Source organism: Erpetoichthys calabaricus, chromosome 5 (genome assembly GCF_900747795.2).
Source record: "Erpetoichthys calabaricus chromosome 5, fErpCal1.3, whole genome shotgun sequence".
NCBI lineage: Eukaryota > Metazoa > Chordata > Cladistia > Polypteriformes > Polypteridae > Erpetoichthys > Erpetoichthys calabaricus.
The window spans coordinates 24,638,046-24,659,882 of NC_041398.2; the positions used below are offsets into that span (position 1 = coordinate 24,638,046).

The window sequence follows — 21,837 nt, forward strand, 5'->3', positions numbered from 1 at the left end:
TTTGTTTCAAAGAATCACTAGCACCAACACAGTAAGAACGAGTAAACTGAAAATATTTTTTTCAATTGTTTGCCACATGGTGGTTAGTGTTCCTACCAGACAGCCACAGAGTCTTGTGTTTCTGAGCACATTTCACCAATTTTAGCATTGCTACATTGGTTACCCGTGTCATTTAGAATTGACTTTAAATTACAAGTAATGGTTTACAAAGCCTTACAAAATCTTGCTCCATCGTTAATTTTGGAATGTCTTAGTCATAAACTCAGATTTTCAAATGCAGGTCTGCTTATAATTCCAAGAGCCAACCTAAAAAGAAGTGATGATGCAGCTTTTTGCTGTTATGCAGCTAAAATCTAGAATACTTACTCAATAGAAATTTGCCAGGCTAATACTGTGGATCATTTTAAAAAACTGCTAAAAACCTATTATTTTAAAATGGCTTTTTCTTAGCTACATTTTAGTTGTATCCCTATATAGCAATTTGTGCCACCAACAACTGATCAAGATACCACGCTGCCCCCTTCGTTTATGGATGAATGGTGGGTGTCCCAGATGTCTACATGACCATCATCACCAAATTCTTGCATGTGAAGGCTGTAAACCATGAGGACTGACTTAGAACATCTTTGTTAGGTAGAATACCCCAGTGGGGTCTGGGTGGTCTTTTGGCCTTCGGACCGCTGCAGATTTTGTTTTTTTCTTCAGCTTAACTGGAGTTTTTTTTTTGTTTTTTTCTGTTCTCCTGGCCATCCGACCTTACCTTTTTCTGTTATGTACTGTATGATATTATTGCCTAATCTTGTATTATTTCATAATAAAATAAATAATTACAAACTGTTAAGCAATTTCATTTACATTGTTTATATGAAAATGTAGTCTGCATATTCTTGGCCAATTACGGCTTGTCTTACTTTACCTCAAAGTCATTTTGTTCTAAACTTGATGTGTTGCTGTTTCAGTATGGTTAGTTATATATAGCTATTTTCAATTACATTTTCAATATATTTTCCTCGGTAGTGGATGGTTCTGTGAATTTCTCTTCACTTAATGTTTTAATCTAAAGTACTCTATTTTATATGGTGACAATGATGTCTGAGGATATCACAATAATCTGATACCATTCAGGCTAGGTGCATGGATACTGGAAACAGCACTTGTCATATGGCCAGCTGAAACTGAACAATGTTACCAGATACATTTTTCATTAGAAGAGTTGAACCACCCAAATCTGTGTACACACTTAATGTTCAGCAAGACAGGCTGTGAACCTGCCTCTTACAGCACAAAACATAAATAGCATGGCACCTCATTTACAGTATAAAACATACATAAAACATATAATGTGGAGCCTCATGTATAAAACCTTGCTTAGATTTCATACTAAAATTTTGCTTATGCAAGAAAAGCAAAAACAGCATACTTCCAAAAAATATTCAATTTATAAAACCATACATACACCAGGTTGCACTCCAAGTTCCTTTATAAATCTTAAATCCACTTAAAACTGTGCAGACATGCACGCAATTGTAGCCACTCCCTGTCACCGCCTGTCAGTGACCATGAATGGCTTAAAAACACCCTTTTTGAAAATGCATCACATAATCTCCATATAAATTTGCCCATGTCCATGAGTGAAATCTATACTACAAACCATGGAAGAACAAATGGGAAAAGGCAGAAAAAGAAACTTCAAGTACTATTGACTCAAGTAGAGAATCGCAAAAACATTCTGCTTGCCATTCCCACTGTGGGAGTCACCAACAAAGGAAAACATCAAGTGACAGCAGCAGTAACATTAGAGCAGCACTCTTGCTGAAATGAGAAAAAGAGGTCCGATACAAAGGTTGGAGTGAAAAGATGATTTGCAGAACACCGGCATAGTGTGTGTGCTGATGGCGGGGATACCAGTACACCCATCCTCAGTCCCTTTAGCCTGCGAGTTGCTGAAATCATAGGAAACAAAGCCACCAGTGACCTTCTGCCAGACTGTGATGGGGATTCTGATGTAATGTATCAAGATGATGTAGGTGAGTAGGTTCATTTTACAACATTTAATATCACAGTCCTATTGGCTACTACACTAATCATAGACAAATGGAGCACAGCACAGTTGTGCAAGTTGCCAGTTTTCTTGTCTGTCCACAAGACCTTTTTCCAGAATTCTTCAGGCTCATTTAAGTCCTAATTCGAAAACTGTAATTTGACCACCCTGTTTTTGTGGTTAAGTAGTTGTTTTTTTTACTGTGTGGCCTCTTTATTCCTGTTCATGGTGTCTTATGTGGATAATCATCTCTGAAAAATCCACATCAGCCTCCTGAGGATTGTTTCTGATCTGTCACACAGGCGTTTGGGACTTTTTCCTTTACCAAAGTGTGGATTTTTCTGTTATCAACAGTGGAGATCTTCCTCGGCCTACCAGTTCCTTTGTAATTACTGAACTCACCAGTGCATTCTTTCTTCTTAATGATATTCCAGAAAATTGATTTAGGTCATTCTAAAGTTTTACAGATGGTTTTATTCTTGTTTTTTAGCCCCATAATGGCTTCTTTGACTTTAAGGGCACAGCTCTTGTCTTCATGTTGAACAATGGCAACTACAGATACCAAAGGGTAGAAGCAAGCTGAGGAAACTTATGAAGCAATGAAACCCACCTGAGGAATCACACACACATCTGTGACACCAATTGTCCCAAACATTATGGTGCCCTCAAATGGGGGACCATGCAGAAAAAGTGTTATCATTTCTACATGCTGTGTCCGAAATGTATGCAAATGCCCTTAATTGTCTGCAATGTGCACTTTAGTCATGTCTGAATTTTTTGATTTGTCATTTTAACTTATGGAGCAGAAGGGTAAATCAAGGAAAAATGTGCCTTGGTTCCAAACATTAAGGAGGGTAAAACACCCAGCAAGGCCTTTTTAGACTGAGACAATTACCATTAAGCGTATGTATTAGGAGTGATTACCAACATTGAAGACAGCTGCATTGAGAGAACATGTCAGTTAAGTGTGATGGAATTAGTAAAAGAACATTGGGGTGTGACTGGCACCTCATTGAAATGGACAGCAAAATGAGATTTAAGTGTAATTTCATTGTCTTGACAACACCAGAAAGTGTAGGAGTTACAGATGGTCACGACATTGTGTAACTTTAACTTTAATCCAACCATTATCCAACCCATTAAATCCTAACTACAGGGTCACGGGGGTCTGCTGGACCCAATCCCAGCCAACACAGGGTGCAAGGCAGGAAACAAAACTCATGTTTTATGAACTCTTTATAAATTCTTTTGCATAAGAAATTGTTTATGAATGTTTCCAAGAGTAAGCAAGTTTTATACATGAGACCTCAGAATATTTACAGTCTTGTCAGAATATAAGGGTGTAGGATGATTGCTGTCAAAAAACTGCCCTTTCATAATTTGTGAAATAATTTTTTTTTTTAATTGGAAGAGGTCAAAGATCACTGATTGCTACAGAGCTTATGCGTGTCTAGATCAGCCATGACCAGAAGTGGAGGGATTGAATAAGTTCAAGAGACTTTTCAATGTGCCACACTTGATATCCTGAAACTCGTTATTTTATCAAAGTGTGCACAACATAAACCTCACAACCACACAGTCTCTCCAAGCCATTCCCATCAACCCGTGCCAACTCCTCTATGCCTACAGTTAGAAATTTATCCCTGAAATTAGGAAAATTGAAAAATGAAATGAAATACGAAAGTCTTATGATGGAAAAATGACAGCAGTATCTAAGCATCAAAGGGAAATCAAACATCATACTAAAAATTTGTGTTCAGAACCAGCAGATAATCAAAACGACAGTGTTATATGGAGGATTCGTCCTGCTGCAAGTCTGCAATGCTCTGTCCACTGGAGATTTCACCTCAGTCTACCTTCTACCATCCTAGTGGTGCCTTTATCACCTGGGAATGCCTTCAAACACTACCTTTATTGTAATAAGCTAGCTGTCCCCCGCGGCTCCGCTCATGTAGTAGTGAAGCAGGACAAACTTTAAAAATCAATAAAAAAAATTTTAAAAATGTAATTTGTATTGAGAAGAATTTATATTGATAACCTTCCTATTGGAGGGCCTCTTGATATGCAATATTTTTGGTTTTGCCCTCAGGGGCGAGAATGTAGCTGTGATCTTCTTGCCAAAAATGTAAAAACTTGGTAAGGTATCTCTGGCCAAGCGGAAGGTAGGTACACTCCAATGTCAAATGTTTGCACTGTATCTGATCATGTTCAGCTTTGACAGGAGAGTGTCTCCCATGTGGGGAGAAAAGCATGTGGCTGTGATATCTTTGCCAAAGAGCAGGTACCCTCTAAAACACTTGCAGTTGTGATCTCTTTCTCAAAATGTCAAACATTACTCTTTAACAAACACTAGATGATGATGTTTGCTGAATAAACAGGTATCGCTATCTAAGTGGAGGCAAGGTACGCTATGATATGTGGCGAGAGGTAGAGTGACTCGAAAGGAGGCTGGAGCATGAGTGAGGATGGCACCATCCGGCTCCCTACTCCTGAGGTCCCACCCAAGGACCACAGCCTCTCTCTTGGATTCAGAATAAATTGGTGGTGCAACCAAACTATAATACTTAGCACAATGAGAGAAGTCGCAAAATGAATCAGAATGTTCAAACATCCATCCATCCATTTTCCAACCCGCTGAATCCGAACACAGGGTCACGGGGGTCTGCTGGAGCCAATCCCAGCCAACACAGGGCACAAGGCAGGAACCAATCCCGGGCAGGGTGCCAACCCACCGCAGGACACACACAAACACTTCCACACACCAAGCACACACTAGGGCCAATTTAGGATCGCCAATCCACCTAACCTGCATGTCTTTGGACTGTGGGCGGAAACCGGAGCGCCCGGAGGAAACCCACGCAGACACGGGGAGAACATGCAAACTCCACGATCTAAATCTGTTAAGTAGTTCTCTCATGAAAAGCGGACAGACATACAAATAGACAGACAGACAGATGTTGGATTTTATATATGTAGAGATTATGGAACTCTATGAACTGTGATTAGATTGGAGGAGAAAATTAGATTGTTTTGCAGGTTACCCTGTGCCGTAGTCTGGATTGTCAGCCTAGTCTCTGGAGAGAAATATTTCACTTTTTTTCTTACTGTGCCACAGACTTCACTTCCTTTTTTAATTTCAGCCTAAAAATTTAAATACATTATTCTGTTTTCCAGCTATGGTGTTCCGGTGTTAATGTGTATGTGTCAGCATAACATTAGAAAACACACACAACATCCTGTCCCAGAAGAGAAGAGAAGAGAAGAGAAGAGAAGAGAAGAGAAGAGAAGAGAAGAGAAGAGAAGAGAAGAGAAGAGAAGAGAAGAGAAGAGAAAGAGAAAGAAAGAATTATCATTTAATCTTTGATTTACTTGCTTAGCAAACATTAGCAGTCATGGAGATGGACAACATCTACACCTCACTGGAGAAACCCACTGAAGATATTTACAACACAGCAGAAGCAACAAGGGACTGGAAAGCTGGACACCAGGAGGGTATGTGCTGCGCATCTCAGATGTGTTATTATTCAAATATTTTAAATATTTAAAATGGCCACTGAACTCTACAGAAAGAATTCAGATTAGTTTAATTTTTAAATATACTTCCCACTTGTCGATCTTGTCTGTTTCTCTGTCAATGGCAGGTAAAGTTGATAATGGACGCTTCACTGTACTGCATTGTCATTCACCTTTGATATAATGAGGGGTTTTTTTTTGTGATGTGATTGCAAGCATTGCCTCTCGAACAAGCCAGCTTTCTCTATTTATTTAGATACAATTCACTGTAGTACATGTCTGGCTTCATGTTAAGTTACACTTATAAAATACATCACTAGAATCCTCAGCTATGTACTACCATTCATTGAGGGTAAATGAGCTCCAGGCTGCCTCCTCTCTCATCAGCCACAAACAGATTTATGCATTTTCTATGTTAGTTTCACAGCTACTCCTAATCTACTGAGTTGGCACACAATAACTTTTCTTCAATGCCCCTCCAGCCATCTTAAGAGAATGTCTGAGCTACATGCTAATATGTCTGAATGCCTACTTCCTGAATCTGCTGCAAGGAACTTCTCTCTTTATCATTATTAAATGTTAAACTAAACTGCATTTTTCTACTTTGAAAAAGAAAGATAACACTCTGAACTTGAATGGCAGACCTCACCTCAGTGTAATAATTTATAAAATGTCTTTCAGGAACATTTTTTCTTTTGCTCCTCTTTGCATACAAGACCACAATAATCAGTAACTAAACCCATCCATCCATCCATCCATCCATTGTCTCCCGCTTATCCGAGGTCGGGTCGCGGGGGCAGCAGCTTGAGCAGAGATGCCCAGACTTCCCTCTCCTCGGCCACTTCTTCTAGCTCTTCCGGGAGAATCCCAAGGCGTTCCCAGGCCAGTCGAGAGACATAGTCCCTCCAGCGTGTCCTGGGTCTTCCCCGGGGCCTCCTCCCGGTTAGACGTGCCCGGAACACCTCACCAGGGAGGCGTCCAGGAGGCATCTTGATCAGATGCCCGAGCCACCTCATCTGACTCCTCTCGATGCGGAGGAGCAGCGGCTCTACTCTGAGCCCCTCCCGGATGACTGAGCTTCTCACCCTATCCTTAAGGGAAAGCCCAGACACCCAAAAGTCAAATTCCATGTATAACATACTCCCTAAATACAACGGGTGGACCTAACAAAGACTTATAATTATACAGCAGTGCAGAAATGGCAAAAACCTTTGAATTAAAATGAACAACTGCTTGCTTCCAGGTACAGTGATGTGGAAGGGGCACTACACACGATATGACTTGTTACATTTAAACCCTAAGTGTCCTGCATGGGGCGCTTGCTCCCTTTGAATGAGTTCTTTTGTGATTGCGGCATGTTACTTAACCTGAATCCATATAGATATAACATAAAAGACGATACCCCTCCCTAGTGAAACGGCGATAAGAAATCAAATAAGAGAAATAACTTAACTTTGTTTAATGTCAGCTTACACTGCAGATAGTACAAAGACGAATGAAACCAGTGATAAGACCCGGTACTGGAGTGGGAGGCCGAGGAGTGGAGTCTGTTGGTGTCGTCAGTGCAGATGTGGAAGGCATTTTTCAGGAACAGGTGGTGACGTCTTCCATCCGTTCATTGGCTTCAGAGGTGTGCCGGGCAATGTTCCAAGACTTTATACTGTGTCTCCACACCCAAGGACCCCTTCAGAGGAGCATGCAATTCCAAACAAGGCAACAATGCTCTCCAAACAAGGATACAATTCTGTGCTGACTTAACAGATAGAAATATCACATGGTTACAGCACCTCACTGTCTGACTGCGCACAGTTTCCATTTGTCCTAGTCTATCTTTTTGTCATATTGCTTGCTTGGCATTTCCATGTGTCAGCTTCTGTGCTTAATCAGGTTATGTGAGTAAAAATCAGCTTTTATGAGATATATTTGCACAGAGTCCAGTGACATACTAAATGTATGCTTACACTGTAGATACAGATTAGTGCCCACTTTTAATTGTGTGTTTTTAATTTCACAGGAATTTTTGATTTACCCACAGGACATTATAATTATTCACAACTTTGTCAAAAAATGTTTGTCTGTAAATGGCAATTATGTTAGATCATCTGAAAAGGCACTGACTACACCTTAACACCTACACTGCTGCATATATACTTTTATTCTCCTAATGTAACACATTTTAACAAGACAAAAATGCGAATAGCAGACCTCCAATCTAGTGGATGGCTTAAAGGTGTTAATTTCACTTTGCCGTCTCAACAACACATCCCACGTGATTCAAATTTAAACTTCTTTGCTTGGCAGTACTCACACACGATGTCCATTTCTTCTATTGTAACTTTTGGATGTAGGCAATAATCTTTTTCAATGTTATAATTGAATCCCTCCATATACAGACCCTGACACCTGTGTGATGTGGTAGCCTGTGAATACTGCATCTGTCGAATTCGATTCTGCTCATCACGTTGTTCGGGTGTTTGTGAGGCCCTCAATTGTGATTGTTGTATACGTTGACAGCGAGCCTTCTCTCTCGATCTGCTTCTCTCTCACTTTCTCTGTGTAACCCGACTCTTTTTGTCGATGTTGACGGTTCCCCAAGTTCCCCAATAACTTGTTTTTTTGGTGGCATTGTGGGTATCTGAAATTTAAAAAACTGTATTATAATATGTTCTGTGGTCATACGTAATTTCCATTTCAAACGCGATATGTTCTGTGGTCATACGTAATTTCCTTTTCAAACGCTCATACATAATTTCCATTTCAAACGCGAAAAGAATTTTATATATTTAGATTTGGGTGACAGAATGTATTACATATGGGTTTAAATGAAGTAATTTCCTGTCTAATAACTACTAGCCCTATGTAAGGAGGAGGAGGCTGGGAGCATGAGCTGATTACAGCGTGTTGTCGCACCCACCATACAGCGAACCATCCAGATTAAAATCTGAGTGCAGCCGTGCAATGGGTGATACCTCAGCACCACACTGGAATAGTGTAATATTACTCACACTATTACTCCACACCTTCATCCTGTTGCTACTCACACACTTAAAGATGCTCACTTAATGTGTTTTTTTTTATCTCTTCTAGTCTTTTCTTTATGAATGTCTTTTGAAACTTCCTTTCCTTATAAAATACTCACTTTTTATACATGCTTTTGCTTGGACCCTATGTGCCTGACTTAAGTAGTATTTCTTTACTTTTCTTTACTGGTAAACTCCGTTTATTATGTACTTTTAATTAATCAGAAGATGGTTATTTATTTACTTGCTGTGCTACTGCTGGACTACGCTAGGGGTGCAACTCCATTGCAACCACTTCACCTGAATGTGTTACCAAGATGCAAACACACCTTACCTCATATCATGCCCTTGCTCCCAAGCAGCAGAAAAAAACAGCCTTCCAGGCCTTTTTGTGGCAACCAAAAATGATGTTTTATTAGCAAATTTACAGTATATGGCTCAGGTTTCACATATAAGTAACATTCAGCACCCAGCTATCAATAATATCTGCAAACTTTGGTGATGTCAGAATGCTTTTCACACTCTGTGCATAAGCAAAGGATCATCAGTCCTAAAATATCACTTATTGCATGTCTTTATTTAGACATGAAATAAGGCACAACATCCTAAAGTGTTGTAAAAAATATTCTCCAGATACACTGCCGCCTTACTTGCATTTCATTAAATTTGAACCTGTAGATATTTTTACAGGGTAGGAGTAAGAACACACCCCTGACAAACCCTTGAATCAACTGGGAAGTACACAGTGGTTCTGCCTCTGCTCTGCGCAGCACTCACACTACCAGTGTACAGGCTAGCATGTGGTCCATCAGCTGTGGAGCATCAGTTGGTAATGAAGGATTCACTGACCTTGACGTTGCCAATGATTCTGTGATCTTCGCAGAGTCAATAAAGGCTCTGATCGGGGCTCTTGAGAGTCTGAGCAAGGACTCTGAGTGTCTTGGCTTGCGAGTGTCCTGAATAAAAATCAAGATTCAGGCCTTTAATAACCTCTTGGGCACAGACATCAGTAGTGTGTCTATTTGCAGTGAGAGTGTTGACCACGTCAAGAGGTTTACTTACCTCTGCAGCAACATTAATGTCTCTGGTGACTCTTCCTATGAAGTCAGTAGACAGACTGGGAGAGCATGAGGTCCCTGGAAAGGGGTATTTGATATCTTTGCAAAAGGATGAAGGTCCAGTCATTAGAGTCCTGGTACTTTTTCTTTTGCTTTATTGTTGTGAGACAGGGACGCTATCCAGTGACCTGAGATGAAGACTGGACTCCTTTGGTACTGTGTCTCTTAGAAAAATCCTTGGGTACCGCTGATTTGAATTTATGTCAAATGAGTGGTTGTTCACGGAGTCCTGAATGAGGCACATTTTCGATTTTTGAGATTCCTCCAGAGTGATCTGGCTCACAGGATCCTCATTGTTGAGGACCTGTTGCGGCTGCACCAGGCCAAGGGGATGCTCGTGTAACACCTGTCTACAGCAGATACATGGTCATTTCTAGAGGGGTTTGTCAACAGGGATCCCTAGCTGTTTCATCTTCCACATGCAGTACCAGTGCATACTCCCCGAACTGACCTGACCTGTGACCTCAGAGACTGTATACCATTTTGTAATGTTTGTTTCAGAATGTAACCTCAGTGGCTAGGCAGCTTACCTTAACGTGTGTTACATTTGGTTCACAATTATCAAAGAATACTCTGCAGATATGAATACTCAGATCATAACCCTCAGAGGCCTCAGTTCAATTGTGTGTCTAGTACAACAGGGGCTACACCTTTTCAGCATTAATTAAAATGACAGCAGGCAGATAGCCAGTACAATAACTGCAATGTACAAATAGCATACTCACAACTGTATACAGTAACAAAATAGAATACAATTATAAAAATGATGAAATAAAGAATACAAAAATTACACAGACTTGCATTTCCCAGTTGTACATTGAATCTTTTCCATTTTTATACACTATGAGAACCTAACTCAAATACTAACCTAACTCAAAAACTCGTCCAATAAGATAAAATGTTGGCACAAAATCTTCAAAGGAGTTGACAGCATTTCAATGTGTTGCAGAGAAATTGACTAATATCTTGTGTTTTAGTTTCAGTAGGTGAGTAACATTTAACTGCTAAACACTTGTTTACAATATGTCTTCTTTTCTCCCCCAACAGCTCCAGTGCCTCCTCCCAATGTGAATAAGAAGGCCTGTTGTTTCAAAGTGCTTCTCTTCTTGTGTATTTTGTTACTGGCAGCCCTGGTTGGCTTTGCTTTGCATCGTAGTATTCTACATGGTGAGTGTATGGTGCTCACAGTTTTTATACTTACTTTTATACACTTAATTGCATAGAGTATTCCACTATAATTGTATTATCTAATTTTGGAAAATGTGTCAGACAAATGAAGCAGAAAAATTCAGATATGTGTAGTTTTATTTAAAGGAGAAGAAATGTAAGAATTCACCACTGCAAGCAGGTAGATTTGTTACAGTAGGTTGGGTTTTTAATTGGTTCTTGCTGGCATGTAACAGGCAGCTTGTTTCCTGAAATCAATGCTCTTAGAGGGTAACAAGGCACTTCACAATTCACCTGTTTATCACGGGTTTCCCCAAACACTTCTTAATTAGCCAATTTACAAAAATGTTTTAAGTAATAGTTTGTAAACCCGACCCTTTAAAAAGGGATCATAAGTTGATTGAAAAACTATCAAATGACAATACTTTCATTATATCGTGAAGTTTTTGGTCTTTTGATGGAAGTTTAAAAAAGTAAAATGGTCTAACCATGACACCATAATTTGATGAAAACAAGCACAAGCACAAAATCAGATATTTTTTAATGCAAAAGAAATGATGATATGCACTGTAAACATATCATCACATTTAGCCTTTTCAATAACAAGAAAAAACAAACGTTTGAGGAAAATAATGATAGGGCATTGTGTATGATCACTCAGTTAATTAAGTTTTATCTTTGGCAATGCTGGTAATTAATTAAAGAAAATCAACAAGATACCCCAAGTGATGCCCAATTAAATATAGGTTGAGTGAGTCAAAAGTCAAAAATATGAAGAGATCTGCACAATTTATGAACGAGGCTCACAAATCAGAAAAAGTCTACATTAACACTTTTGCTTTCCCTGTTGTGGTTCAGGAAAGTGGGCTTTTGACTTCTTAGTCTAAAGTCTTATCAATAAACAGGAGTGTAATGCATGCTGGAAAAGTTGGAACAATAAGCTGTGCTTTAGAGGTTTTTTTTCTTATTTATTATTTGTTAATTTTAAACTTTGTTCACTTAGCTTGGAATCTTCATAAACTGACCTTGAACCTTCTGATGATACCAGTGAAAAAAAGCATTTTCATATGTTGTGAGAAACTGCAAAAGATAATGTCAACATGCTCTGCTATGGGTGTGTGTGTCCTGTTTGGGCCGCAGAAAGGCGGAGCTGATACAGGGGGGCACACTCCTCACATAGAAGCTGCTGTTATAAAACTGCTGAAAAGTTTTATCTTGCTCATTAAATACCTTTGCTTTGCTTGAGAACACATGACCTGCAAGGACAGAGGATACCTGGGAGTGGAGTGATCCTCAGCATCTTGCTACTTCTGCTTGGATGGAATGAAGATTTAACCCCTTGGATTATTGCTTATTATGATAATTGCACAAAGGCATTTAGTTTTAGGCTTTTACTTGTAAATGATGTTTATTTTTATTGGAACCAATTAAAGTGTATATAAGGTTATACAAACAATCATACAATCTGGGTGCTTTAACAGTAGAATTACCAAAGCTTAAGAAAAAACTTGTAAATCTGGCCCACCTTAAATCCATTCACACCTCTCCATCATCCTGTTTTGTCTTGTAAATATGTTGATCAGAAAAAGCAGCAAGCAACCTGCTATCCCATCCTCCCACCAACACAGAAATGGCAAAAATCTCTCCCAGTTCAAGCCTTGTTTATCAGGGAGGGAGGTGGTACCTAGAGCTGTATAGGATAAAAAATATGTTGTTATTTTTTGAACACATGCATTTCATGTGTGTTCCATGTCTACAAAGATCTATGTAAGTGTAGGATGACAGGAAATACAAGAAATGTTGAACATATACCTAAAAGACAAACTTTTTCCATGTTTTACTTGTTTTTGACATGAAGTATATAATGTGTGAAGACTGAAGTCCAAATATCAAATAAGCACTTTCACAAGAGGTACAAGTATAACAGAACAAGCTTGCTTTTATTGAAGACTATAAACCGAAGAAAAAGACAAGGGCATGCTCACAAAGTACACGTGTAATGCCATGAAAAATACCTGCTGACACTTCAGTACGCGAGCAATGGTACGAGAATGCAGTCAGACTTCTTTTTTGGGCACATACACCGTCCAGATCTAAACACTAGCGTGGAGAGTCGTTAGCATACTGAAGAGTCTATAGCTGCATGTGGGAGCTCCATGTAACTGTTGTTACAGTTCTGCCTTTGTCCAGAAATGGTTTCATAAGCTTTATGACCTTAGTCTCGGAAAGTCTTACTCCCATGGGGTGACTGGGATCTTTTCCTGAATAAGATCAAACAAAGTGTCAGCAGGCGTTTTTCATGGCATTACACGTGTACTTTGTGAGCATGCCCTTGTCTTTTTCTTCGGTTTATAGTCTTGAATAAAAGCGAGCTTGTTCTGTTATATTTGTACCTCTTGTGAAAGTGCTTACTTCACACATTATATACTTCATGTCAAAAAGAAGTAAAACATGGAAAAAGTTTGTCTTTTAGGTATATGTTCAACATTTCTTGTATTTCCTGTCATCCTACACTTACATAGATCTTTGTAGACATGGAACACACATGAAATGCATGTGTTCAAAAAATAACAACATATTTTTTATCTTATACAGCTCTAGCTACTACCTCCCTCCCTGATAAACAAAGCTTGAGCTGGGAGAGATTTTTGCCATTTCTGTGTTGGTGGGAGGATGGGATAGCAGGCTGCTTGCTGCTTTTGCTGATCAACACATTTACAAGACAAAAGAGGCTGATGGAGAGGTGCGAATGGATTTAAGGTGAGCTGGATTTAGAACTTTTTCGTAAGCTTTGGTAATTCTAGTGTTAAAGCACCCAGATTGTATAATTGTTTGTATCATCTTATATACACTTTAATTGGTTCCAATAAAAATAAATATCATTTACAAGTAAAAGCCTAAAACTAAATGCCTTTGTGTAATTATCATAATAAGCGATAATCCAAGGGGCAGGATTCTCCATTCTTTTTGCAGCTGTGGTCCTTTAAGGACGCACTGGATTCTTTTGTGGAGTCCACTATTGAAGGTAGAAGTAAACAAGTGAAAGTACAAGGCAGTATCTGTCAGGAAACAGCCTGCCATTAGAGGTGCCTAGGGTAGAATACATGAGGTCCATTACAGGCAAGAGGTTACAGGTAACAAGTGTATAGTTGGTTTTGACATGTCTTGATATCCTCCATTAAGAAAAGAGTGTAGTTTAGTTGACAGCATGATAAAACAGTCATGAACATAACAATGCTGTTCTAGTTTATACACTACAAGCTGCTCCTTAATTCTCTTCAAGGTGGCTGTCACATTGGGTATAAAACTAAAATAGCAAATGCACAGCCCCAGTACATCATAGGTGTTTGTGTGCTTCTCTGTTTCTCAGGTTTCATCACAATTCCACAGTAAACAAAGAAACATGTTTAAGTCAATTTAAACTAAAAACAGTTGTTTACTTGGAGATATCTTAGCCCAAACCAAACATAGTATTATAGAAAACTGGACAATTTTTAGGTTTAAACTAATTTAATACAACTTATCATGATTTGATGTTTGTCTGAGTCTCTGTGCATTGTATTAAACACAACATTTTTTCTATTTTCCAAATTCCTGATCTTCTGTGGCTCAACTGTCTAGTGTTTGTGAATTTCAGTTTTCCAGACCAGACACTAAACACTCAGATCTGTAGTTGTTTTTTCTCCATCACTTTTTTTCTTTTGTTTTTTCTTTTTCAGGTCATTCCTGATCAGTTTGTCCACAGAACTCATTGCTCTTCCACTCCAAGTGTTATTTCTTCTTCACTGATAAAATGAACTGGAACAAAAGTCAAGACAACTGCACATCAATTAGGGGGAATCTAGCGATCATAGAGAGTGAGACAGAGCAGGTACGGTGTTCATCATGGTGGGGTTAACTTAAAGGGACTGTGAGGAAGAACTGAGGTGAAGTGAGGATGGTCAGTATGTCTAAGGAGAGACTGAGGGATTAGAGGAGAAAGTTGAACCAAACCTGCAGGATATGTCACTCCATTGTACAAGGAAATGTAAAGATTCCAGTGAAGAATTTACTGATGGTTTATTTTTTTCAGGAGTTTTTATTGACAAACTTAGGAAACAAAACAGGTGAAGAGACATCCTACTGGATTGGACTGTCAGATCAAATGATCGAAGGTCATTTTCTATGGGTGGATAACAGACCTCAGGACTCAAAAGGAAGGTAAGAAAATTAACTTATGACAGAAATCAGCAATTGTGAGTTAGAGAGGAGCAGACACTGCTGAGCTGCCTCAGTCAGTTTGAACTCATTACTGTAAGACCAAAGTTCTTATACGTTTTACTTTCTCATATACGAAATATAGGGAAAGTATTAGAATCCTCCAAAAATGATGAATCTTAATGTTTTAGACCTCAATACCATTTTTGGAATTATGTCTGTGTGTCTGTGTGTTTGTATGTGTGTCTGTAAACACTATAACTTGAGTACACTTTCACTTGTTCAATATATTATTAATTTGATTTGATTTGTTGTTGATGCTTCTTTACTGTGCATAATATAAAAATATAATTATTGTCTTGCAGTTTACTCCTCAAAATCCATCCGTATATATAAGTATATGAGAAAGTCTAGGGGAGACCACTGTCGATTTTAATCCAAGGACCCAAATAAGAAGATCAATACCATACTGGGACCCAAGAAGAGGAATATTATACTAAAAACAGCATAGCCTTAAATAGACAAAAAAGTCATATAATAAAAAGAGTAAATGTTTCTGTTTCCTTTCAAACCCATTTCTCAGAGGAATATTATTCAAAGTGAAAAGTGGGAAATGAGCATGTTGTTAATAAAACAATAATAATTATCTTTCAAAACAGGGAAGCTTTAATAAAGTAAGCTTTAATAAAGCTAAGAGAATTATTTTTGTGAAGAGTAAAAAAAAATTATTTTGTGGCGTTCAGTAGAAGGATACAATAGTATAAATAGTCACTTAACTTAGTCAATTGAATCATAATATGGATAAGGAATAAAGTAGTTAAAAAATAATTATTCATCCCCATTTGACTTGCCTTACATAACATAATTATTTTAAAGAGCATTTTTCAAATAAGCTGCACCATTAGCAATACATTCTGAGTTTATAAATTGTTCAGCATATTCCAGTTTTCATTTAAAAATACAATAAAATGAGTAAAAAAAGGTTGAGTTATGTAACTAAATTATATCTTAAAATACAGTAATCCCTCCTCCATCGCGGGGGTTGCATTACAGAGCCACCCGCGAAATAAGAAATTCTGTAAAGTAGAAACCATATGTTTATATGGTTATTTTTATATTGTCATGCTTGGGTCACAGATTTGCGCAGAAACACAGGAGGTTGTAGAGAGACAGGAACGTTATTCAAACACTGCAAACAAACATTTGTCTCTTTTTCAAAAGTTTAAACTGTGCTCCATGACAAGACAGAGATGACAGTTCCGTCTCACAATTAAAAGAATGCAAACATATCTTCCTCTTCAAAGGAGTGCGCATCAGGAGCAGAGCGTGTCAGAGAGATACAGAAAAGCAAACAAATCAATAGGACTGTTTGGCTTTTAAGTATGCAAAGCACCGTGGCACAAAGCTGTTGAAGGCGGCAGCTCACACCCCCTCCATCAGGAGCAGAGAGAGAGAGAGAGAGAGAAAAACAAACAATCGAAAATCAATACGTGCCCTTCGTGCTTTTAAGTATGTGAAGCACAGTGAAGCATGTCGCTCCAGGAAGCAGCTGCACAGAAGGTAGCAACATGAAGATAATCTTTCAGCATTTTTAGACGAGCGTCCGTATCGTCTAGGTGTGCGAACACCCCCCTGCTCAATCCCCATACGTCAGGATCAGAGAAAGTCAGCGCAAGAGAGAGAGAGAGAAAAGTAAGCTGGGTAGCTTCTCAGCCATCTGCCAATAGCGTCCCTTGCATGAAATCAACTGGGCAAACCAACTGAGGAAGCATGTACAAGAAATTAAAAGGCCCATTGTCCGCAGAAATCCGTGAACCAACAAAAAATCCACGATATATATTTAAATATGCTTACATATAAAATCTGCGATAGAGTGAAGCCGCGAAAGGCGAAGCGCGATACAGCGAGGGATTACTGTATTGCACTATTTATAATTTATATGGGTGACAGGATAAATGTTAATGAAGAATTCAGTGAACAATCCACTTTGCAGTGTTTAGTGCTACAGACTGACACCGTGCTGAATACCAAAGTCCGAGTCACAGCCTTCCACACTCTTAAAATTTTCTGGTGCTCTTACAGCTCTCAATGGTCCAACAAACATACCCTTCATAATCTCAATAGAATAAAATTTATGAGCCATTTTTCAATAGGGTTAAGGTAAGGATGTCGTCATGTTAAACTTAATACAATATCTTCTTTGTATGTCTTTAACTGAATTGGATTCATTGTATGCCATAATGGGAAGCACATGATAAGGAACCGAGCATTTGTACCTGATCACTGAAACTGCATTTAGCATAAAACCCTGCCATGGCACTGTATATATAAACTGCTCAAAAAAATTAAAGGAACACTTTGAAAACACATCAGATCTCAATGGGAAAAAAGATCCTGCTGGCTATCTACAGTATAGTGATATGGACTGGCTAATGTGTTAGGAATGAAAGGATGCCACATCATTTGATGGAAATCAAAATGATCAACCTACAGAGGGCTGAATTCAAAGACACCCTGAAAATTAAAGGGGAAAAATTATGTGGCAGGCAAATCCATTTTGCCAAAATTTCATTGCAGCAACTCCAAATCATACTTAGTAGTTTGTATGCCCACCACATGCTCGTATGCATGCCCGACAATGTCGGGGGATGTCCTGGGGGATCTCCTCCCAAATCTGGATCAGGGCATCACTGAGCTCCTGGACAGACTCAGGCGTTGGATGGACCAAAACATAATGTCCCACCCAGAGGTGTTCTATTGGATTGAGGTCAGGCGAGCGTGGGGGGCAAGTCAATGGTATCAATTCCTTCATCCTTCAGGAACTGCCTGCATACTCTCGTCACATGAGGCTAGGCATTGTCGTGCACCAGAAGGAACCCAGGAGCCACTGCACCAGCAAAAGGTCTGACAATGGGTCCAAGGATTTCATTCCGATACCTAATTGTAGTCAAGATGCCATTGTCTAGCCTGTAGAGGTCTGTGTGTAACCTCCATGGATATACCTCCCCAGACCATCACTGACCCATCACCAAACCGGTCATGCTGAACAATGTTACAGGCAGCATAACATTCTCAATGGCTCCTCCAGACCCTTTCACATCTGTCACATGTGCTCAGGGTGAACCTTCTCTCATCTGTGAAAAGCACAGGGCACCAGTGTTGGACCTGCCAATTCTGGTATTCTTTGGCAAGTTTTAATCGAACTCCATGGTGTCGGGCAGAGAGCACATGGCCCACTAGAGGACGTCGGGCCCTCAGGCCACCCTCATGAAGTCTGTTTCTGATTGTTTGGTCAGAGACATTCACACCAGTGGCCATTTTTTAGGGCTCTGGCAAAGGAGCAAAGACCGGTACTGCTGATAGGTTAAGGACCTTCTATGGCCCTGTATAGCTCTCCTAGAGTAACTGCCTGTCTCCTGGAATCTCCTCCATGCCCTTGAGACTGTGCTGGGAGACACAGCAAACCTTCTGGCAATAGCAGGTATTGATGTTCCATCCTGGATAAGTTGGACTACCTGTGCAACCTCTGTAAGGTGCAGGTATTGCCTCATGCTACCAATAGTGACACTGACTGTAACCAAATGCAAAACGAATTAACAAACATTCATAAGAGACGAGGAGGGAAAAATGTCAGTGGGCTCCACCTGTTAAACCCTTCCTGTTTTGGGGGTTGCCTCATTGTTGCCCCTCTAGTTCTCCTGTTGTTAATTTCATTAACACCAAAGCAGCTGAAACTGATTAACAACACCCTCTGCTACTTAACTGACCAGATCAATAGCCCACAAGTTTCATTGACTTGATGCTACACTCTGATTCAGAAGTGTTCCTTTAGTTTTTTTGAGCAGTATAGATCCCCACCATACTGATTCAGCTCCACAACACCCCAAAAAACTCTCACATCTTTGTCCTCTATCTCCCTGTCTTATGCACATCTTTGCTTGCCAGTCACCTCAGCTTGACTGTTTCTCAGGTGGGTGTCATGGGGAATATTAATTATAGTTATGTACCACAGAAATGAGAGCTCTATGTGATGAATCAATGATATTGTTTATAGGCTAAGTCTAAGATTGTATAGTACTGCTATATTTAGTACACTAAATAGAGGAAGGTATATCACTCACCGCAAAAAATTCACTTGGACAAATTTGCTAATTTCATTGCACAGTCATTTGGTGACACATCAGGAACATGTCCATTACCCATAGTTTAAGAAGTAGGAGGGTTTAGGATTATGATTTTAATAGTCACTGCATTAATTATCCTGACCAATGTACTTTACTTGTGATGAAATTGCATTTTTAAAACTTTACTTTCAAAGATAAACTCAAAACATGTTAATTGTAAGCAACAGAATGAAATCATTCATTGACAAAGCCAAATATTTAGAAAAACAAGATACTGTATATGTACAATATACTGAATATCTTCTTCTTATGGCTACTCCCGGTAGGGGTCGCCACAGTGGATCATCTTGTTCCATATATTTCTGTCCTCTCCATCTTGTTCTGTTACACCCATCACCTGCATGTCATCTATCACCACATCCATAAACCTTCTCTTAGGCCTTCCTCTTTTCCTCTTCCCTGGCAGCTCTATCCTTAGCATCCTTCTCCCAATATACTCGGCATCTCTCCTCTGCACATGTCTAAACCAGCACAATCTCGCCTCTCTGACTTTGTCTCTAAGCCGTCCAACCTGAGCTGACCCTCTAATGTCCTCATTTGTAATCCTATCCATCCTCGTCACACCCAATGCAAATCTTAACATCTTTAACTTTGCCACCTAGAGCGCTGTCTACTGCTTCCTGGTCAGTGCCACCGTCTCCAACCCATATAACATAGCTGGTCTCACTACCATCCTGTAGACCTTCCCTTTCGCTCTTGTTGATACCCATCTGTCACAAATTACTCCTGACACTCCACCCTGCCTGCACTGTCTTTTTCACCTCTCTTCTACACTCCCCGTTACTCTGTACTGTACTAAGTATTTAAACCCATCCACCTTTGCCAACACTACTCCCTGCATTCTCACCATTCCTCTGACCTTCCTCTCATTCACACACATGTATTCTGTCTTGGTCTTACTGACCTTCATTCCTCTCCTATCTAGAGCATATCTCCACCTCTCCAGGGTCTCCTCAACCTGCTCCCTACTCTCGCTACAGGTCACAGTGTCATCAGCAAACATCACAGTCCACGGGGACTCCTGTCTAATCTCATCTGTCAACTTGTCCATCACCAATGCAAATAAGAAAGGGCTCAGAGCCGATCCCTGATGTATTCCCACCTCCACATTGAATGCATCTGTCTCTCCTACCACAGACCTCACCACTGTCACACTTCCCTTGTACATATTCTGTACAACTCTTATGTGAGGCCATCACAGTGACACAGAGATGAGAACTGAATGGACAGCCTTGGGATTTATATATAAATGTATATTTAAATGGCTTCTACAAAGTGACAAACAGCAACTTTAATTGAGCTCACACAAGGGATTTTCCTTAACATCTTTACCAACAACAGGACAAGATATAACTAAACACCTAAGTCACCATATCAAATATGTACTGTGCCACAGAGTGTGCTGCAATGATAGCATAAAATTTACTACTTCTTTAATTTCTGTTTAAACAATTCTTTTTTATATTATCTTGTGAATGAGAAAAAAAAGCATGAAATTAATTAATTGCTTTATTTTTGTATAGTTATGCGCAGTGCAGTAATATAAAATACAACAAAGTTCATGTTTAGTAAAGGCAGCACGGTGGCGCAGTGGGTAGCGCTGCTGCCTCGCAGTTAGGTGACCCAAATTTGCTTCCCAGGTCCTCCCTGCATGGAGTTTGCATATTCTCTCTGTGTCTGCGTGTGTTTTCTTCGGGTACTCTGGTTTCCTACCACAGTCCAAAGAGGTGCATTGGCGATCCTAACTTTTCTCTAGTGTGTGCTTGGTGTGTGTGCGTGTGCCCTGTGGTGGGCTGGCACCCTGCCCGGGGTTTGTTTCCTGCCTTGTGCCCTGTGTTTGCTGGGATTGGCACTAGCAGACCCCCGTGACCCTTTATAGTTAGGATATAGCGAGTTGGATAATGGATGGATGGATGTTTAGTAAAATCAGCACTGACCACCAGTTGTTGTCTCCAAATGACACACACACACACACACACACACACACATAGGGGTCAAGGTGCCTTTGAATCAAACATGAAGGACTTGATCTGATAAGGGTGGTGTCAGTTTTTCTTTAGAAATCTTTTCAATCTGATTTATTTATTTCCTGCTAGGTTTCTCTTTGAAGGTTGTTCATGAGGATGGGAAAGATAGACAAAGCGAAAACCGGTAGCTTTGAATACCTGATGAAGAAGATGAATAAAAAGAAATTTACTTTGTGCTTAGACCAGTTGCTGTTAAAGACTTAGCTCTTAAACACCCCATGACTCCTTCAGGTGCCCATTGCTTTACCTTAATGCTAAGGTTCTCACATTACCTCTAATGTAGTTTAACACTCCAGATCATTAAAGATTTCTTCCACTGTGTTTCCTTTGCCCATTCAATAAAAAACAACACCAAATAAAGAGAAATGTGAGCCACCATGCAGTTTATCTATTTTGCAGAAATTCTTATTTTTCTCATCTTAAACAAAAGATGTCAAGCAGCTGCAGGTTTAGCAGACAGAAGCACATTCACAAGACACAGAGAAATAAAATGATTTATTTTCTTCTCTGGTTATTTATGTGAAACACACAGTTTTTGTGTCAATACATGTCTCATGTGGTGCAGCTTAC

General features: G+C 39.6%; 1 protein-coding gene across 1 annotated transcript in view; it reads left to right on the plus strand.

The window, feature by feature from the left end:
• LOC114643586 (C-type lectin domain family 4 member C-like) overlaps positions 1–21,837 on the plus strand; it is a 58,996-nt gene that overhangs the window by 36,936 nt on the left and 223 nt on the right. Inside the window, exon 7 of the mRNA XM_051927612.1 lies at positions 15,014–15,059. Within this exon, the coding sequence (XP_051783572.1) occupies positions 15,014–15,059 (46 nt within the window). The remainder of the gene's footprint in view (positions 1–15,013; positions 15,060–21,837) is intronic.